This window comes from Silurus aristotelis (genome assembly GCF_946808225.1).
Source record: "Silurus aristotelis genome assembly, chromosome: 3".
Classification (NCBI taxonomy): domain Eukaryota; kingdom Metazoa; phylum Chordata; class Actinopteri; order Siluriformes; family Siluridae; genus Silurus; species Silurus aristotelis.
Genome location: NC_139576.1, coordinates 12,510,021 through 12,529,680, shown reverse-complemented (window position 1 = coordinate 12,529,680; position 19,660 = coordinate 12,510,021). Strand labels below are relative to the sequence as shown.

Genomic DNA, 19,660 nt, shown 5'->3' with positions numbered 1-19,660 from the left:
TTGTAGAACGTTCTAATGTGATGTGTTCTAGTAAACGGCTTATATACATATATTCTCACAAATGGTGTATTGTGTTTAATCCATTAGGTATGCCGAGTTTACTTCTCGACTGTGTTTTCTCAGGTTTCATATGCTTGTACGTTAGACCCCACCTCCTACCTGTTTTCTGGTTATTCATCATCAGCTGTGCTAATGTTTAATCCTTCAAACTAGAAAAAAAAAATTGTCCGCCACAACACGCTGTGAAGCCTTTCTTCCTGATCAGAGTTCACCCACCTGACCCTTCTTTTTTTTTGTATCCGTGTAGATTCAGATGTACCAGTTATCCCGGCTGCTGCACGACTACCACCGTGGTCTGTATTCGCACCTGGAGGAGCATGAGATCAGCCCCAGCCTGTATGCTGCACCTTGGTTCCTCACTCTCTTCGCCTCTCAGTTCCCCCTCGGCTTTGTCTCCCGTATCTTTGGTACGAGTCCATTCTTTGTGTATGGTGCTGTTTAACTCACTAACACTGTAGATAGATTTGTGGAAATTATGGTGCTACTTCTGTTTGCAGTCACTTAATTGATTTTGTCTGTACATTTTCTGAATGTATGCGCATTGTGTTTGGCAGACCTGCTATTTGTCCAGGGCACAGAGGTGATTTTTAAGGTGGCCTTGTGTTTGCTGAGCAGCCATGAGGAAGAGATACTGGAGTGTGACAGTTTTGAGACCATTGTAGACTACCTTAAGACGACCATACCGTCCCTCACACAAAACCAAACGGAAGAGACAATCACCAAGGTACAAAGAGAAATCTTATTTCTGTGCATTTTAGTGGAAGAATAAGTCAGAAAGCCACACCCTGTTAACATGAGGTTTAGTCATATACAATATCATGTGACTTTGCAGAACAAATAGAGAACTACACTACACAGGGCATTTAACAGTTATTCACAGGCATTTCCTATTTTTTTTTTTTTACTGCACTGTGTTACGTTAGTCATGCCTGAGCTGTTAACAGGAACCAACCAAAATTCTCTATATGTTTAAGCTTACTCCTACAGCAGAGGAGGATTAGTTTGTCTTAAACACCTTCGGATTTCCGCGTTTGTTCTGTTCATATATTATTGGTATTTTATAATTTCTAGAAATGGCTGAAGTGCACTCTTGTCCGGCAGGCTTTAGAGATAGACATCTCCAAGCAACTGCACGCTTATGAGGTGGAGTACCACGTCCTACAGGACGAGATGGTGGATGCCGCTCCACTTTCAGAGGAATCAGACAGGCTGGACAAACTTGAGAAGACCAATGCCCAGCTCAAGAAGCAAAATATGGATCTGCTAGAGAAACTACAGGTGTGTTTATTTTTGTTTGTTTGTTTGTTTGTTTTTTGTTGTTTGTTTGTTTTTTTTACGATATGCTTTACATGTTCTTATCAACCATTTTAGGATATAGCTTTTATGATGTAGTTAACCTAGGCAATTGAAAAGAAAAAGGTGTTTTTAAAGACCACATTAGAAAATGCCTATGGTTGAGTTTGGTGGGTGCCAGTAGGTGGCACCATAATCTCACTTCCTTACTCAGATCTGAAATGGCAAAATAATACAACTTTTCAACAGCTGTGCAAAAGCCTTTGCCAAAGATTCTAGCTTCAAGACTCTAACTAGACTTTTGAGAACACTTGCAGATATAGTAGTCTATTTGTGTTTTATTGCTTTTGCCATGCTGGAAGTAGCATCAGGAGATTTTTTTTTATCTTAATACACTGCTTGGATTTTGTGCTTAGACAGTAAATTGTAAAAGAACTAAAAAAAAAAAAAAAAACTATAAAAATCTTTTGGATAGAATTTGTAATAGACTTGATAGAAACATTTTGTATTAAACGTAATAGAACTGGCGATAGATTATAGTAGAACTAACAGTGTCCATTAAGAGAGTGAGGCTTGATTTGTCTCCTGTACAAGCAAAGCTCAGGACTGATAATCATTCTTCAGCCAGGCATCATCTATCTTGATATTTCGTGCTGTCCCCCCTGTGGTAGCTAACGGCTATCAAAAAGTCTCTCACATTGTCCTTTTGATGGATACTGCAATAATACACTTTAAGGCATACAGTAACCTGCCTATACACTCTGTGTGTCTGTGTGTGTCTGTGTGTGTCTGTGTGTGTCTGTGTGTGTGTGTGTGTGTGTGTGTGTGTGTGTGTGTGTGTGTGGGGTAGGCAGCACGGGTGAAAATCCAGAGTCTGGAGAACAGCGTAGAGAGCTTCCTGGCACGCGAGAGCCAAATGAAGCACATGATCCGCTCGCTGGAGCAGGAGAAGGCCAACTACCAGAAGACCATCGAGCGCATGCGCAGCAGCCTCCCTGCAGACGCAGCTGCTGTGGAGATGACCCAGCTGAAGATGACCTGCAACAGCAAAACCAAAGCAGCCAACAAATAACAATGAGTTAGCAAGCGTGTCCCTACATCGGTGCATGGGTGCAGTATGAAGAGGTTGTGGATTTTATTTTCCTCTAGCATTGCATTCAAGTTGCTGTTGAACTTTAGGCACATGTCAAACTGACCATGACAAAGATCATGAGTAGATTCTGGCTGGGGGGAATATAACAAACATTTGTCTTTCTGCAAAATTCACCTTGCTGGTCACATCCATTTACTCTGAGCTCCCATTCCTACAAAGAAAAAGTCCCCCGAAAATCCTGCCAGTCTTGCTTTACTCTATTGTACTAACTTCACTTCAGGTTTAGAGATTATGGCTCCTGCATAGAACAGAAACTTTGCTTCTGTGTCAGCGGTGTTGAAAACACTTGAAAACAAGATGAATGTATTTTTTTTCCCTCCAAAGTGCAGCATGACTCATGGCTGTGCAAGGAGGTTTGCTGCATTGATGTCAGCGTACACTTTAAGACCGGCAGGCAGTGTGATGTTTGAGCTCGCCGGAGAACTTTTCCTAAAGGAACACAACAAAAGCGGCAGTGACGCCATCGAGCGCCAAAAACCAAAATATTTAGCTTATCAGATCGACACTCTGCTCAAAGAGCTTAACCCAAAGTTCAAGCAGGAAATGAAACTCTCTCTGAAATTTCCTCTGACTTTGCAGCACCGTCCAAATTTAACCTACTCTCCAAACTCCCACACCTCTCTGGCAGTTCATCAGATACCAAATGCGCTTCAAGCCAAATCAGGCTTGCTGAAGACAGGAAGAGCGTAACACACTGTCTACCACAATGCTGCAACGTACGCTCATGAGTTATGCAAGCTACACACTGAAAAGTTTGTTGCACAGCGCATTTAATGTTTAAAAAGTATGCCATGCAGGTTTTATAGGCCTATACAAATTTTGAAAAACAAAAAACAACCAACTCTCAAACCCTCACTCAAGCTCTCCATTTGAGTAATTTCTGGAAAGCCTTCCATAAGACATAGCGCATTAATGAAGCCTTATGAATGTTTTATGTCGCACGTTTCTAAAGAACACCCATTAACTGTTGCAGCTATGCAGAATGTTGTTGCACTTGACGTTGCATCTGTTGAAGAAGTGATTCGGTATAAAGTCTGTCACACAAAAACATCTTCCACCAGTAAAAATCTGCTATTTCACACGATATGAATCGAGCAAGTGTGTGTAAAGCTTCTCATTCATTATGCTTTAAAGGACGGCATAAACAGCGCACCATGGTACAAAAAATTCATACCATTTTAAGAGCAATGAATATCGCTTATATTAAATATCAAGAGTGATTTATTGATTCAGATGCTGGAGCGTGAGGTGGTTAATGTCTGCAGTGGTGGACTGGTGCAGTGTGCAGTTTTTTTACTGATATTTTTACCGTGCTTTACTGGATATGTAAAGTGCAGAGAACCTGAAATAATGAACAAAGTGTAAAAAAAAAAAAAAAAAAAAGAAATAAAAACAAGAATCCAAAAAAAAAAAATCTATATATGACACTTCATTATAACGTTTATGAGTGAACTTATGAATGCAAACTTCTGTATTCTCCGTTTCAGAACAATAAGCAGAAGCTCTCCAGGCCATGTGCCAGATACTACACTGTCTACTTTTTGACAAACTTTTTTCCCTCCTGGTCATCTCTCAAAGGGCAACTTACTCCTACTCTTGTTTCCAGAAAGCTAAAATCCTGCAGGGGGTTTACTGATTGCTGTTCTGATGTGGTTCTGTTTTATTTGCTTTCCAGTTTTTAGCAAGTCATTTATCAATGCATTTAACTGTCTTAGGCTTTCAAAACTCTCTGGCTCAACATAGCAGATTTCTTTTATTTTTTTTAGTCCATTTGTTTTTGTTTGGTCTTAAAGTGGTGTGCTGGCCAGCAGTGACATTTTGACAGTGTTTCATTTCTCCGTCAAATGCAGACAGACACTGTAGGTGTTAAGTGGGTTATATTGGTCTGATAATTGTGCACGGCTAAAGGCCAAAAACAGCTTTGTTTTATTGTTTGGTAGCTTGGAACAGAAATTGCCTCTTATGCTGGTGTTAAATCATGTCCATGTGTATGTAAGCACTCGGGTCAGTTTTTAAAGAAAGGGTTTTGGCGTGCGATGCCACCGTGCTGGTAAAAGATCTCGAGACTAGCAATAAGAAAGAACGTAACAGCATTTGAATAAATGAAGAAATACAAACAGCAAATTATTCCAATGTAGAAACATCTTATTGTACCTTGTTCATGACTCTGGTCTCTTTATCTGCTGTTCTAAACAGCTGGAAATACATTTTCATCGCTATATACCGACCACCTTTATGTCGAAGTGTTATGTAATATATCATATTTCTGTGTACTCTTCAAACCAAGCACAATATCCACAATGCCATTTTGTCTTTTAGGTTTGACTTTAATCATTGAGCATTCAGTAAATGCATGTAGTGCTTTCGTCAGACTGTTATGGGTGGAGTACACAACTTTCCGTTGTGTTTTTAATCAGGTCACACCTTTTGTGCTCTTTAAGAAGTGAAATATGCAAAATGAGATGGGTGATAAAATCTAAAATTCATATAAAAGTAATCTATATCAATGAAGGTGCACATGATGATAACTTTTTTATTTTTTATTTTTTTGTATTTTAAAGAAGTTGTCTTTTATTAAACTTAACACCAGGTTACATTTCGAATATTTTACCATCATGCTTGGGGACTTGCCGTACTGTCCGCACTGTTTAATTATTATTGCTTTGTAAATTGTGCATTATTCAATGGAATTTAAATTCAAATTCAATTTGAATTTAAATTCCATTGAATAATGCAGAAAAAAATATATATAATAATCTGTGGACTTTTTGTCCACTTGTATGTAAATCAAGAGCCTATGTCTTATTAAAACATTCTTCACTGGCTTTTTAATACATTGAGTTTTTGACCATTTTTATTAAATCTGTGGATACATTTTTGAATTTTTTATATATATATATATGCATTTTTGATCATGTAAGACTGGAAAATAATTTGCACATGGGTCATTTGCATTGCTACACACATTAATTAAAAAACATGCCCAGGGTGATGATGGGCTCCCCAGTATACTGTGAATTCCTTGCAGAACTGATACAAGTATTTCAATAAAGGCATGAAAATCAATTTAAAATGAAGCTATTAATAATAATCACCCAGCCACTTCGAATTAAAACCAATGTAAGCTCGGAAATAGACTGATGATTTTCACTCTGGGCAAAAACTATTCCCAAAAACCTCTAATATGCTGCTGTTTCTTGCAAAGAACATTTTAAGCTACAAGTGAGGCTGCTTTTAGCTTTTTTCTATTAAAGTTGTTTATTTTAGTGGGCTCCTTATTTCATCATGGAATCTATAATGAGATTAGTTAATTAACTAATTGTGGTTATTAGTTAATTAACTAATTGTTAATTAACTACAAATGGCAATGATCAAAAGGTTCTTGTTCACTTCTAAACATTGCAATACTACTTCTTTTGAGTGATCAATAATTATTTTTTTTTTAAATATATATATATATATATATATATATATATATATATATATATATATATATATATATATATATATATATATATATATATATATATAAATATATTTAAAAAAATAATAATTATTGAGTGATCAATAATTATTATTTTTTTAAATATATATTATATATCCTATATAAATCCTAATGGACAATGATGTGCTCAACTTTCTACTTCCCTTGAAGTATTAATGCGCCTATTGTTAAAAATAGAAATTGTAACAAGAGTTAATAGAGACCAGTTGGGGCAGAACTCTCACTGCCTCGTGATTGTGGGAATAACAATGGACAGAATCGTTAATGATTTAAATGACTGGTTATGTTGCTAGGTTGGGTTAGCTTAAGACAGTCTGTCAAGATCTTGTATAAGGAAAATCATTGGAATCTACATTTCTGGTAAAAGCCAAAGTGTAAGTGCAGACCGTGTGTCTATGATGTACAGGGCCATTTTTGCTGGGTTTATTGGAAAGATGGGGGGAAGGAAACAGGGATTATGGAGTGGATAATATCTGTAAACAAATATAGATAAATATATAAATAAAGAGAAATTTTTTTTCAATGATCACTTTTGTGGTTACTCTATAGTGTTTTTTTTTAGTAGTAAGGTCAAAATGTGACAACTTTGGTACTACCTTCAAGATAAGTAAAACCAAGGTACATCTAACACTTCTCAACATGCTGCTGTATGCTTATGACTTTCAACAACACATTTACATTTTTATTAGATGGTCTATAGCATAAGAATAATTCAAGGCTTTGTCATTTGTAATAGTGTCCTCTGCCACCAAAATCTATGGTCGCCAATAGCGCAGTGTGATTTATTAGACCAGCCCTGATATATCAAGGCATTACACTACTCAGCCACCTTATAAAGACTGCTTTTCTACTCCAAAACCCCTCTTTTAAAGAAATCAAAAGTTCTTAAAGCTTGCGGGGCAGAATCCTAACAAATATCCTACTAGAAACAAAAGGTCACATTCCGAGCATATTCCTGATCGACGGCGCTCCCTGCGGAGGGGAAATGCCTGGACGGATGCTGCAAGGCAGCAAATAATTACCGTACACAGCACTTCCTCTACACAGCCTTATCATTGCTGTTTATTTGGTACCATGTCTGCACTCCCTACCCTAAAGTTATACAGCATAAGGGCTGATGTCAAAGGCCAGTCGAGTGCTTGGGAACATGTTGGATCATCCAGGCTTGTGAGAAGTGAGATTTCTTTACAAGGATGCTTTTTTAAAGAGTGAAAATGACATTAGCTGAAATTATATTTGGTTGATTGCATAAAAGCAGAAACCTGTGCTTTTGATTAAGATGAGGTTTTTCTGTTTTTCCTGTTTATAAGGAACATTGAGGGAGACTTGTGTTATTGTTTTAATGATTTTCTGGAGGAATTATGCAGAAACCTATTTACTTCCATTTTATACAAAGGAAAAAAAGCGAGATACATTCTATACATTTTAATCTCAGGTTTTGTTCTGGGCCAGGTTTCTCCCCAGCAGTAAATCTGTGCCTGTGAGCAGAGCCAGCTCAAGGTCATGGTCATGAGAGTAGAGTTAGAAACTAGCAGCCTGTGTTGGGGAGGCGGTTCTGTGTCTGAAAAGGAGAAAGAGAAGTTTTTCTTCTGCCATATAAGGCAAGTCGCACTACATGGGTTAAGGCAGACTGGTAGCAGCAAGCAAAAATGGAAAAAAAAGGAAAATTGCACACCCATTTAGAAGAGTTGTGAGGCCTAAACATTACCTCTCTTGCTTCTTAACCTTCCAAGCTCAAAGACTCGATTTTACACTGAACACAATTATAAACGCAACACTTTTGTTTTTGCCCCCATTTTTCATTAGCTGAAATCAAAGATCTAAGACTTTTTCTATGTACAAAAAAAGATTCTCTCAAATATTGTTTACAAATCTGTTTAAATGTTAGTGAGCACTTCTCCTTTGCCCAGATAATCCATCCACCTCACAGGTGTGCATATCAAGATGTTGATGAGACAGCATGATTATTGCACAGGTGTGCGTTAGGCTGGCCACAATAAAAGGCCAATCTAAAATGTGCAGTTTTGTCACACAGCACAATGCCACAGATGTCGCAAGTTTTGAGGGAACGTGCAATTGGCATGCTGACTGCTGGAATGTCCACCAGAGCTGTTGCTCATGAATTGACTGTTCATTTCTCTACCATAAGTTGTCTCCAAAGGTGTTTCAAAGAATTTGGCAGTACATCCAACCGGCCTCACAACCACAGACCACGTGTAACCACACCAGCCCTGGACCTCCACATCCAGCATCTTCACCTCCAAGATGGTCTGAGACCAGCCACCCGGACAGCGGAGGGGTTCTGGTATGGGCAGGCGTATGTTATGGACAGTGAACACAGGTGCATTTTATTGATGGCATTTTGAATGTACAGAGATACCGTGATGAGATCCTGAGGCCAATTGTTCTGCCATTCATGCACGTGTTGCAGCATGATAATGCACAGCCCCATGTTGCAAGGATCTGTACACAATTCCGGGAAGCTGAAAACATCCCAGTTCTTGCATAGCCAGCAGACATGTCACCTATTGAGCATGTTTGGGATGCTCTGGATCGGCATATACTACAGCATGTTCCAGTTCCTGCCAATATCCAGAAACTTTGCACAGCCATTGAAGAGGAGTGGAACAACATTTTACAGGCCACAATCAACCTGATCAACTCTTTGCGAAGATGTGTTGCACTGCGTGAGGCAAAAGGTGGTCACACCAGATACTGACTGGTTTCTGGACCCCCCAATACAGTAATACACATTTTAGAGTAACCTTTTATTGTGGCTAGTTTAAGGCACACCTGTGCAATAATCATGCTGTCTAATCAGTATCTTGATATGCCACACCTGTGAGGTGGATGGATTATCTCGGCAACGGAGACGTGCTCACTAACACAGATTTAGACAGATTTGTGAACAATATTTGTGCCTTTTGTGTACATAGAAAAAGTCTTAGATCTTTGAGTTCAGCTCATGAAAAATGTGGGTAAGTAATGATCAAATAATAAATATTTAAAAAAGCATGAGCTTTTGTACTTTTTAAGAACTAGAGAATAACTGCTTTCTTTCTATGCTTAAAAAAAAAAAAAGCAGTTTATTAGGAACACTAAGCTAAATCTGGGTAGGACCTCCAATTGCTCTCAAAACATCCTCAGGTCTTCGTGGCATGGATTCCACAGGGCATCTTCCACAAGATGATGGAAGCATAGTTTTGTGTTTCTGCTCCATGTTGACAGGGTTGCATCATGCAATTCCTGCAGATTTTTCAGATGCAATTTGAAGCTGTGAATTTCCTCTTCTACCACACTCCAAAGGTGTTCTACTGGATTCAGTTCTGGTAACTGGAAAGGCCACCAAAGAACGTTGAACTCATTGTCATGATCATGAAACCAGTCTTAGACAGATTTTGCTTTGTAATATGATGCATTATCATGCAGGTGGTATTCATCGTCAACAGTAATAACCTGTGAAATTTAAGCAATGATTGATATTAACAGGTCCAAACTGTGTCAAAAACCAAATTCTCTACCCAATTGCATCACCTTCACCAGCCTAGTCTGTTGAGGGAAATCAGTTCCATGGATTAATTCCACTGGTGCCAAAATCAGACCCTATCATCTGCGTGACTCAGCAAAAAAAGAACAGCAACAGACTAGGCTATGTTTGTCAAGTTGAGTGATGAGCCTGTGACCACTGCAGTGTTAGCTTACTGTTTTTGACTGACAGGAGTGATCTTGGACATAGTCTTCCGCTGTTGTAGATCATCAGCCTCAAGTTTTGAAGTGAATTATGAGATGGTTTTCTGCTCAAAACACTTGCACATAGTGGCTCTCTGGGTTATTGTAGGCATCGTGGTGCTTGCTGGATTTATTTTTCTTTATTGCAACATTTAACTTGAGACTGTTGTGTGTGAGAATTCCAGATCAGCAGTTATAGAGATATTAAAATCAGCCTATAATATTGTGGTCAAATCACTTGAGAGATTTTCCTCCATTCTGATGGTTTGTAAAATGTATTGCACTTCTGTCACATAAAAGCTGATTAGATCATTAGATTAATGTCTAAATGTACAGATGTGGTCCTGATAAAGTGCTTTGTGGGTGTCTAAGAAACAAATATATTGCAAAAAGGCAATTTTTCCAGTGGGTCTTTAGGTTTCCACATTTAATGATTAGTGCATTAATATCAGACCAGATTTGATACACATTTATTACATTCCGAGATTACTTTTTTGTTTCACTTAAATTAATATTTTCTACATTACCCACAATGCCTTTTAAATGCTTGCTATTTGTGGCACAAGTGGGAAATCCTCCTAAAGAGAGTGATCCAGCAGCTCTTTTGTGTTTTAGCCTGGTTCAAAAGCTTCACACCAATATTACCATCATCATTCATTACCAGACTTGTCAACAAACTAAAGCTAAGTCTTTGCAATAAATCAGCACAAATGTAGATATCTTTCCTATGTCTACATTGGATGTCTTAATTATACATCTCTGAGTGATATGAAATCATTGCAACCAAGAAGCTCTTGCTATTGTTTTTAGGTGCTAACAGCATATGTTTCCATAGATCATTCAAAATTGTTCTCTTACTAATCAACACTGTAATTGGCCTAGCATGTCTCCCAATGATGTCAACATGACACACGTTTCCTATGCATCTCACAAACAGATCAATATCAACCTATTAAATGTGCAGAGCTTTTCATTTTAATATTTCTTAGCTGTATCTGACTTTGTTGTGGTGTTCTATATAGAAGAGGGAGTTATTTCAGTGGGAGAAGCTTATCAATGAGCTCTAGATCGAGATTTTCTGCGCATGGTACTAAATGACCTGTTTGTTTAACAGTTGCATCATAGTATAGGTGAAGTAAAAAAGGGTAGGTAATAGACACAGACTGTAGAACTGGCATTAATGAGACCCAGGTGTGAATTGTTCACCTTCAACAACTAGTTAAGTTTGCTTATATCCCAGAGGGGCTGCCTGACCTCCCATCCTGGTTTCCCCCAAATGCCTTCAGCTCTTTCTCCATCGATAGTTCATGTACTAATATACACAGACAATGCGAATGAATTATGTATAGTGGTACTATTCCAAACACATGAAGGCAACAATCGAAGCAAGAGGCAAGAAAAAGGCAAATGGATAAAGAACACAATGTGTCTAACCTATTTAACAATAACAGTCCAGTTCATTGTGTCACAGCTGGCACTAGGGAAATTGGATGGACGTGGAAGACACACAAACAAGAGATGTTTCTTGATATGGTTTGCGGCCAGAGGCAGATTTTTGAATGCAATCAGTGCTTCGTGCTGGTGTACCTGTCAAGGCTCCTCTCCTGCCTGGAGGCCATTTGCAAGCTATACTTCTCACATCCCCCAACTGCCTGGCAAGCTCGGCACCAGTCCCACAGGACCGGCTACAGCATAGCTGGAAAAATCACTGGCTTTACCTGATCCGGCACTAAATTAACCTGCTTCCCTTTTGGGGGCCAAGACAAAGCACATCTTGGTCTGGGGTTAGTGGGGGCATCCAGACTACTCCCCAGTTGTCCACTCATTACCTTATAAACAATCCAAGATCTTCTAAGAGATAGTGCTCTGCAAAGGTACAGATCATATCCCATTGTTTGGTATGATCTGGATGTCAAGTGCTCAGAGTAAACAATATACTAGACATACGTACTGTATTTCATACAAACCAGTACAGTATATTGTTTTGGAACATGTTTGGAATAATTGTTATAGCTCCAGATAGTCTTTGATCAAAAACTAAAAAGGGTGTATACATAGACATACATACATACATACATACATACATACCCAGGAGTGTGTGTAACAATAATATTTAAAAAAACTCATTCCACAATTAAGTCCCTGTTTTCTGTCATAATAACCACTCTATCGAGAAGATGTTCCACTAGATTCTGTACTGTGCGTGCTTAGATTTGTGTTCATATCACCACAAGAAATTTAGTAAAGTCAGATACTGATGTAGGGTGAGGAGGCCTGGGGTGCTGCCAGTGTTCCAATTTATAACAAATGTGTTCAAATAATTTGAGGTCAGAGCTCTATTAGCAGGCCACTCAAGATATTTTACTCCAACCCACATAAACCCTACACCTGTGTTCCTCCAATATTGTGGTAATGGTTGTCGCAAAATGTTGTCCATATACTGTATTTTACAGGATTATGATTTATAAGGATTATTATTATTAAGAATGTAATTGTTTTAGTACTAAGTTCTTACCAAGACCACACATCTTTTTACAAGAAAGAATATACATTCAATAAAATAACATTATCTCCACAACAGTGTACTCCCAAACTGCTGATAACTAAGCTTCCCAGTCATAATATTGCATTTACAGCACAATGGCATCATCAGATCAAAACCTTATTTTTTTCCCCTCCAGGTAAGCTTCCATGACTAAAGGGAACTAATCAATACACACATCATTGTATATTTTGGATTTTCCTCTAATAATGAAGCGATTCTTTGGTCACACTGGATTATTAACACAATTACTTACAGAAAGGAAAAGCAGAGAAGGCCATTTCTAGGACTCATCTCACAGGATTAGGTTGGTTATCAGTGAAAGAAGTTTATGGATGTGAGATCATCAGCACTTCTTATAGTCACTGGTGCTACTTCGTGGCCACTGATTAGGTGTGGTGGAGTGAGAGCAGGGGGACTCTTTGGTGGTCTGATGTGAGATGTACACATTGCAATTTAATGAAAAGAGTGTGATGGGTGTGAGTATTCCACACAAGCAGTGCAAACACCCAGTGATGGAAGGGGCCCTCCTGTGGGCTTTTGGGGGGATAGGGGGTGGGGGTGGAGGCTGCTGGCAAATATTTGTTGTTCTGCCTCATTCCTGGCAGTGGCGCCTGTGGCACCATCGATGTACTGTTGCTCATCTCCTATGCTGCAAGTCTTCAGTGAACTTTGTTTTGGGAGGAGTGGAGCTGCTTTACAGACTCACTCTGACAGTATTTAGCATGTACTGTGCTACTTGTAACAAGGGCGTGCACACGAAAAACACACACACACACACACACACACACACACACACACACACACACACACACACACACACACACACACACACACACACACACAGTGTTTCTACTGTGGGCACACCCACAGTTTATTTCACAACCTTCTTCCATTTTAGACCACGGCCATCACACCCTCTAAACTAGAAACATGCAGCCTACGCCCTCCCTCAAACAAAAAAACACACATCCCAGCCCCCAGCATCACCATTGTGTAGCCTGCTTTACTTGCAAGAAAAGTGCCTCCTTTCCCTGTTGCAGTTGTCTGAAGTGACTAGATGCACTAGGAGAGAGTGAAATGAATGAATGCCCTCTCTGGATAGACCAATTGGAGTTGCTGAAATCAGAAAAAAAAGAGAGAGAGAGAGAAAGAGTGAACTACACCTGATTATAAGAGGCAATGTGAAATAGTGCTTAAGCTCCCTCAGGTTTCAGGCATCTGGCTGGGGGCCAGTCTTTCATTCTCTCTTCCTCTCTCATCTCATCTCACTATACCACCGATTCCTCTATCAGAAGAGAGGGCCAGTGCAATTCAGAGCTATTTATAAGTGAGACAACAGAATCGTTCACTGAGGAGTACTGCTTAGGATGGAGGTTTGAAAAAGTTAAATTATTATTGGATGTGGACAAATGTGTCATTGTGACTAAAACCAATACATTGTAAGGGTCTATTTATAAATATGTTTGGAGCAAATGTGTATAAAAATACCAAAATGAAATAATATGGAGAAATATGTTTTTTAAGATACTCAATGTTGTCTTGAAACACCTTGTGTGTGTGAAAAACAATGTGTCCCTCTAGTAGCAATAAAAACCTGGGTCTTATTCAGGCTTCGAATTTTAGACATTGTTTCCTGTACTTACGGTAAAGGTGATTTAATCAGCTGAGTAATATTCTAGCAATAACCAGCTCCTGCCCATCTTTTGCCTACCGTCTTTAGTGATCTGTTTTGCCTAATGATTCTCCCATTTCTGGAGCTTCACCAGGAGGTTTGGTCAGGCTTTAATGCTGCCTGTGTGGGCAGAACTGCCTATACTCGCTGAAGAGAGCCAGGCTCTGTTGTCTCCCACTCCACCCACTCTTCCAGCATCTCTCCAGCACATGGGTGGAGGAGAACTGATTTCCCATTGTGCTTCATTAACCTTTCCTGGTGCTCATCAGACCAGATTCATCATGGTGGCGTCGAGGCGAGGGTTCAGACCGCTTTACCACATGAGGGAGGAGATGGAGCCTCTTGATATATCGCTGTGACTAATTGCGGACATGCAAATTGCAGATTGATAATGTGCCCTGCAATTATACCGTCTTGTGTATTTAAAGTAGACTGGTGTGCCTCAGGTGTACTTCTTTCTGTCCCTTAGTTAGCCATCTTGTTTTATCCTTTTACACATGAAATAGACAGCAACAAGCATGTATTTTCACATACAGAATAATACAAATAATATCTGATTGCAGGGCAGGGTTTTTGAAGATAAGACATCCAATTGATGAAAAAATATATATTGATTCTTTGCTGCTCTGCCACTACCAATCATGCAGCTATTTGACTGCTCTCTGTTAGAAGAAAAATGGGCCAGAAAATTCCAGTGGCAAAGACACAATATAGGGTTGTTAGTGTATGAGGTCAGACATCAAACATCAAGCATGTTGACTGTGAGGGTATCTACGTGTACCTGATGCAGCTCATGAATGCATGAAAGGCAGAAAGGTAAGTGGGACATAAGATATAGTGATTACCTGATGTATGTGTGCACAAGGCTGTATATCAGTGCATGTGTGCCCATGTATGCAGGGAAGAGGGAGAGTGTTTTGGCTTTTTAATGAGCACATATCCCTGTCCAGTGCAACAAGAGCAACTGTGAGCCTGTCAGCCCTAGTGGGCTGAGGATGTGGAAATTGAATGGAGCCTTTCAGTTCTGCTGCTCGTCTCCCTGGGGGTGAGAGACTGGTTACCATGGTTATGTTGGATTCCTGCAGCTAATGGGTGGGAGTTGTGTAGCTCTGGCAACCTGGCTCAGTGTAAGGCCGAATATACACAGTGAGTGCTTGGGGGTGTGGTGGCAAGCTCTCTAGGATAGGGGAGGTCACACACACACACACACACACACACACACACACACACACACACACACACACACACACACACACACACACAGACAAAGAAATATATATTAGGCTGCAAATACAGACTATGCTGTTCCAATCTTCACTCATGTCTCACATACAAGGAATGCAGGAAGATCCTTAACCCTCTTTTTATGTTTGGTTATCATTTGACTGCTAACACATATGCAAGCATGACAAATGCTGTAAAATGAAAAGCTAATTATTTTAAAGCTTTTTTTTATTATTACTTATTCACTTCAATTATGCACAAATGACAAAAAATGGAAAGTTATTAATTTAATTTCAGAAACTGATTATCAATATACAAATATAACACAGAGTGAATACCAATGGTAAGGCAACACAGATATTTAGACCTGGGTTTATTTGTTGGTGTAAACAAAAAAGAAACATTTAGTACTATACATGTTTATGGTCACAAATTCCTAGCAAGCCAAAGGACTCTACTAATAGAAACAATAGAATAATATAGTAATAAAGTGATGTGGCACTTACTTGTTTTTGCAGCATTATTGATTATGTCTAATGTGGCAGTTTCAGCAATGTCACCTGGCTATAGACTTTATGGCAGGCTGTAGAAGTTAAAGAAAAGGAGTCCCTCATCAATATGGCATCATAATATTTATTTAACTGTCTTAAGTTCCTGAAAATAAAACCAAGTCAACTACAGTATATGGTCCATCTGCCAACTTGTTGTTTCACTTGCTTGGATTCTTTATAGTGTTTACCAAAATACCCTCCTCTCTAGCTGTGCAGATGTCTTGGCTTACCTTACACTTGGGAGATTGAGACATGGACGTTGTCCTCCAGTTGTACCTTCCCCCAGAGGAATTAAAGGACCTCCAAAGTAATACAATAAATATCTCAGTCTCTGCATGAAGCCACTGTAGTTGTAAAAATGGTTGTTTTCCCAGTCCCCAGTAATCTTAGTACAATAATATGGTATAAAACATAAGATGGGTTTCAGACCTGCTGATCTGATGCCACCTCTAAATTCTTCAGATTGATATGAAGTAATAGGATTGAGAGGGGGGGGGGCACACACAAGCATAAATAGGTATGTAAAATTGGAGCAGTGATGTTTTTTTATTAGTGTAGAGCGCATAGTAATAATAATCCTGGGCTTACCTCTTAGTGTGGTCAGGAAAAATGTTTTAAGTGTCTTGTCACTGTGGAATCTATGAAGGGATTAAGATGTCCACAGGCCAGTCCAAATGTTAGGACTATGATATTGCCCAAACACTTACGCTCCTAAATTAAACCTTATATGTAGTTAAGGAATTTAGTCAACAGCTCAGACTTTTTATTAAAGCAGGCAAACAACTAGGGAGCATTCTCAACAAACAGACAGCTGATTCTTTCTTCACATTTGGTCAAATGATGTCACAATAGAAAGATTAAAACATATGGCTCTGATTTATGCATCGCTCATGTGCTTTCTATCTTTTGTGTGACTGTTTAGTACTTATCCACTTCCTGTGTATAATAATTAGCCAAGCTGCAAAAACCAGAATGGTTTATATACTGTATGTACGCAGTGACCAATAATGTAGCTCTACAGTTAATGCTGTGCTTTATATATTTGAATTTTAGCTAGAGAGTTGAACCAAACCTAACTGGCAAATATGTGCAGACACTGTTAGTAATGATGTTATGCAACATGAGCAAACATCTCAAGAAGGTTGCCCAAATACTCAGACGTAGTGGCTACATACTTTTGCCCTGCAGCGAGCCAAATGAAACATTATTATTACAGTGCTGTTTTACTTTTTCCACACAAGCTTCATAAAATCCTTGGTGATTAAAACCAGGTCAGTATGTATGCATGTGTGTGTTTGTGTGTGCTGTGTGTTTCTTACTAATTTTCGATTGTTAGCTAGTTTGTACTTGAGTTCTGGCCCCCGGTAGTCCAGTCTGCCTTGAGCCCAGGCCACCACATGTTCTCATTGTTCAAGTATTTAACTAACTGCTGTGTTTTTAGTTGTTGCCTCACTGAATGTTCTGAGGGACACCCAGGCCTTCCTGCACCCACAAAGTAGACTTTTAGTCGACAGCATTTCATACAATTTGACAATGATCAATCACATCTTTAGTTTAGTGCATACTAAACCTACAAACTCACAAATATTTGAGTTTAGTAAATTCACTGTAAATTTTCTGCATTAGTCAGCAGTCTTTAATGCAGTTAATGTTTCTAACAGAAGCAACAAATGCTTATAACTGATACAAGGACAAATAAAGCTTATTTTGCCGTGTCAGTAGAAGATGACGTGCTCAGAAAAGAGCACAAAAGAAAATGTTTTATTTTCTAGTCATGCAAGTGATTGCTGGTTTTTTTTTTTTTTTTTTTTTTTTTGCTGTTTCCATGGAGGTAACCGTCATTGTACTGTTTTGTCACGATTCATTGACTCAGTTGAGGTTTATCAGCATGTCACCAAAGCATTATAAGCAGCTCGTTGTAAATCCACCAACAGCATATGTGTAGCATGTTTACCAAATATTAATAACAACTAAATAAAAAATATTGTTCAATACAATGCAGTTGAATATGCACTTATCTGGCAACACTGAGGAGGCGGTAGCTCAGTGGTTAAGATGTTGGACTTCTGATTAGAAGGTTGTGAGTTAAAATCCCAGCACCACCAAGTTGCCAACGCTGGGCCCTTAATCAAGGCCCTTAACCTTCAACTGCTCAGTTGTCAAATGATATAATTGTAAGTCGCTCTGGATAAGTGTGTCTGCCAAATGCTGTACATGACGAGAGGTGTTGCTTAGTGGTTAAACCTTTGGACTTTGGATCTTAAGGTCGTGATTCAAAATCCCAGCCACACCAAGCTGCCACTCCTGGGCCCTTAAACTAGGCCCTAAGCCCATATCTGCTCAGTTATATGAATTAAATAAATGCCATGGGCTATTTGATGTTCTGGCTGGACTGTTCTTGAGAGTCACTCTTTAGGGTAAAAAAAATTGATTGGTCATTTGTTGACAGGATTTTGAGTTTAATTGTTCTTAAAATTAGTAGCAGTGACAACCTGCCATTTGAGGAATAAAATGCTGACATGGTTTTTTTTAAGAACTGTAAAATTGTTTTTTTTCTAATTATTCCAAAGACAAAAATTCTTGTTTTTTTAAGTAATCATCCACTAAATCTTAGATGCAAGTGGGCTCTGACAATTTACGTCACTATGACAGTTACCAGCAGGATTTAAAAAAAAATCAGTAAAGGTTCCCTGAGATTCAATTGACCTAAAAAAGTGCCTTACCTTTATTTCTAGCTGTATGTACATGCTTGAATACATATGGCGTTACTCCCAGGGCTCAATCTGCATCTGCTTGCAGTATGAAAATTTTGGCTTCCTCTTCTTCTTTAAAGAGTAAATCATCCTCAATGATTTACTGCAGGCTAACATCAACTGACATGTCCTGCCCACCCAAATATGCCATTTTAATTGGAAATATGTCACAATGCAAAAGATAAATACACTCAGGTCTCTCATATAAAGTACTGGTCAATTTTTTAATGGAAAAAAGTGTTTATGAAAATAAAGTGTAACATTTGTACATTAATATATTTGTTTGTTCAAAGTAAATCTTCATACTGGTAAACTATCTAAAGTATCTCAAATACTAATAAAAAAACTTGGTGTTGCCAGACACTTTAGGAGTAATCTAAGTTATTAGTAAAGTTGTTAAAATGTGTCTTTATATTATACTCTACATAATATTAGTAAATTTATGTCAGAATGTCACAGCAGTAAAGTCACAATTCACCACATTTTTTATGCCCATAGCTAGGCTTTGTTAATAAAAAAATAACCAGCAGTAATGGAAGCTTAAGTTAAGTTACAGGAATGACAGCAGGTTGATTGGAGGACCAAAATATCAGACATTTTGATGTATTCTGTTTTATAAAAAAAATAAAAAACACATTTGTCCAAATGTTGAACTTTTGCCCCACATATGTTAGATTACAATTTATTATTTTGATATGTGTGAAAATATCAGAGGCCTTTTCTTCTTCAACATATGCAACAATTTGTAAACTGAAAACATCTGTCCAAAGACTCGAGGGGATTGTGCATCTGTGAAACACAGAATGGTGTGTTCTGTGATGGACTTCAAGCTTCTCCAATAAAAATTAGCTCATGAGCCTGTTCTTATGTTGTTTGCCAATAGATGTCGGACAAATCATGAGTAGATTCTTGGGTACTCTTTTACACATCCATCATTTTGTACTTATATACAATGTCACTTACTGTAAACTTTGACCATCATCCGAAAGATCCTACAGCAATCTCTCTCAGACTTAGTGAACTCTGCTTGGATTTGGGTTGATGTGGAATATATATAATATATTTATTTGAGAAATAGTCATGAAACCTAATTTCGCAAACATTATCTTAAATCCATTAATTAATCAACCATGAAAAATAACTTTATAGCATGAAATTAATGTCTGAAATGTCTG

General features: G+C 38.5%; 1 protein-coding gene across 4 annotated transcripts in view; it reads left to right on the top strand.

Moving 5' to 3' along the window:
• The window catches only part of tbc1d4 (TBC1 domain family, member 4), a 42,696-nt gene extending 37,356 nt beyond the window's left edge, over positions 1-5,340 (top strand). The window contains exons 18-22 of one of the 4 annotated variants that reach the window (XR_014532733.1): positions 308-467; positions 615-784; positions 1,132-1,338; positions 2,204-3,576; positions 3,641-5,340. Coding sequence is in view for 2 of the 4 variants with exons in the window: in XM_083536937.1 (XP_083393063.1) it covers positions 308-467; positions 615-784; positions 1,132-1,338; positions 2,204-2,425 (759 nt within the window). In the remaining 2 variants the exon portion in view is untranslated. Of the gene's footprint in view, positions 1-307; positions 468-614; positions 785-1,131; positions 1,339-2,203 lie in introns of all 4 variants that reach the window. The other 3 variants (XR_014532734.1, XM_083536937.1, XM_083536938.1) reach the window with 3 other exon arrangements.
• Positions 5,341-19,660: the final 14,320 nt, after the last annotated feature.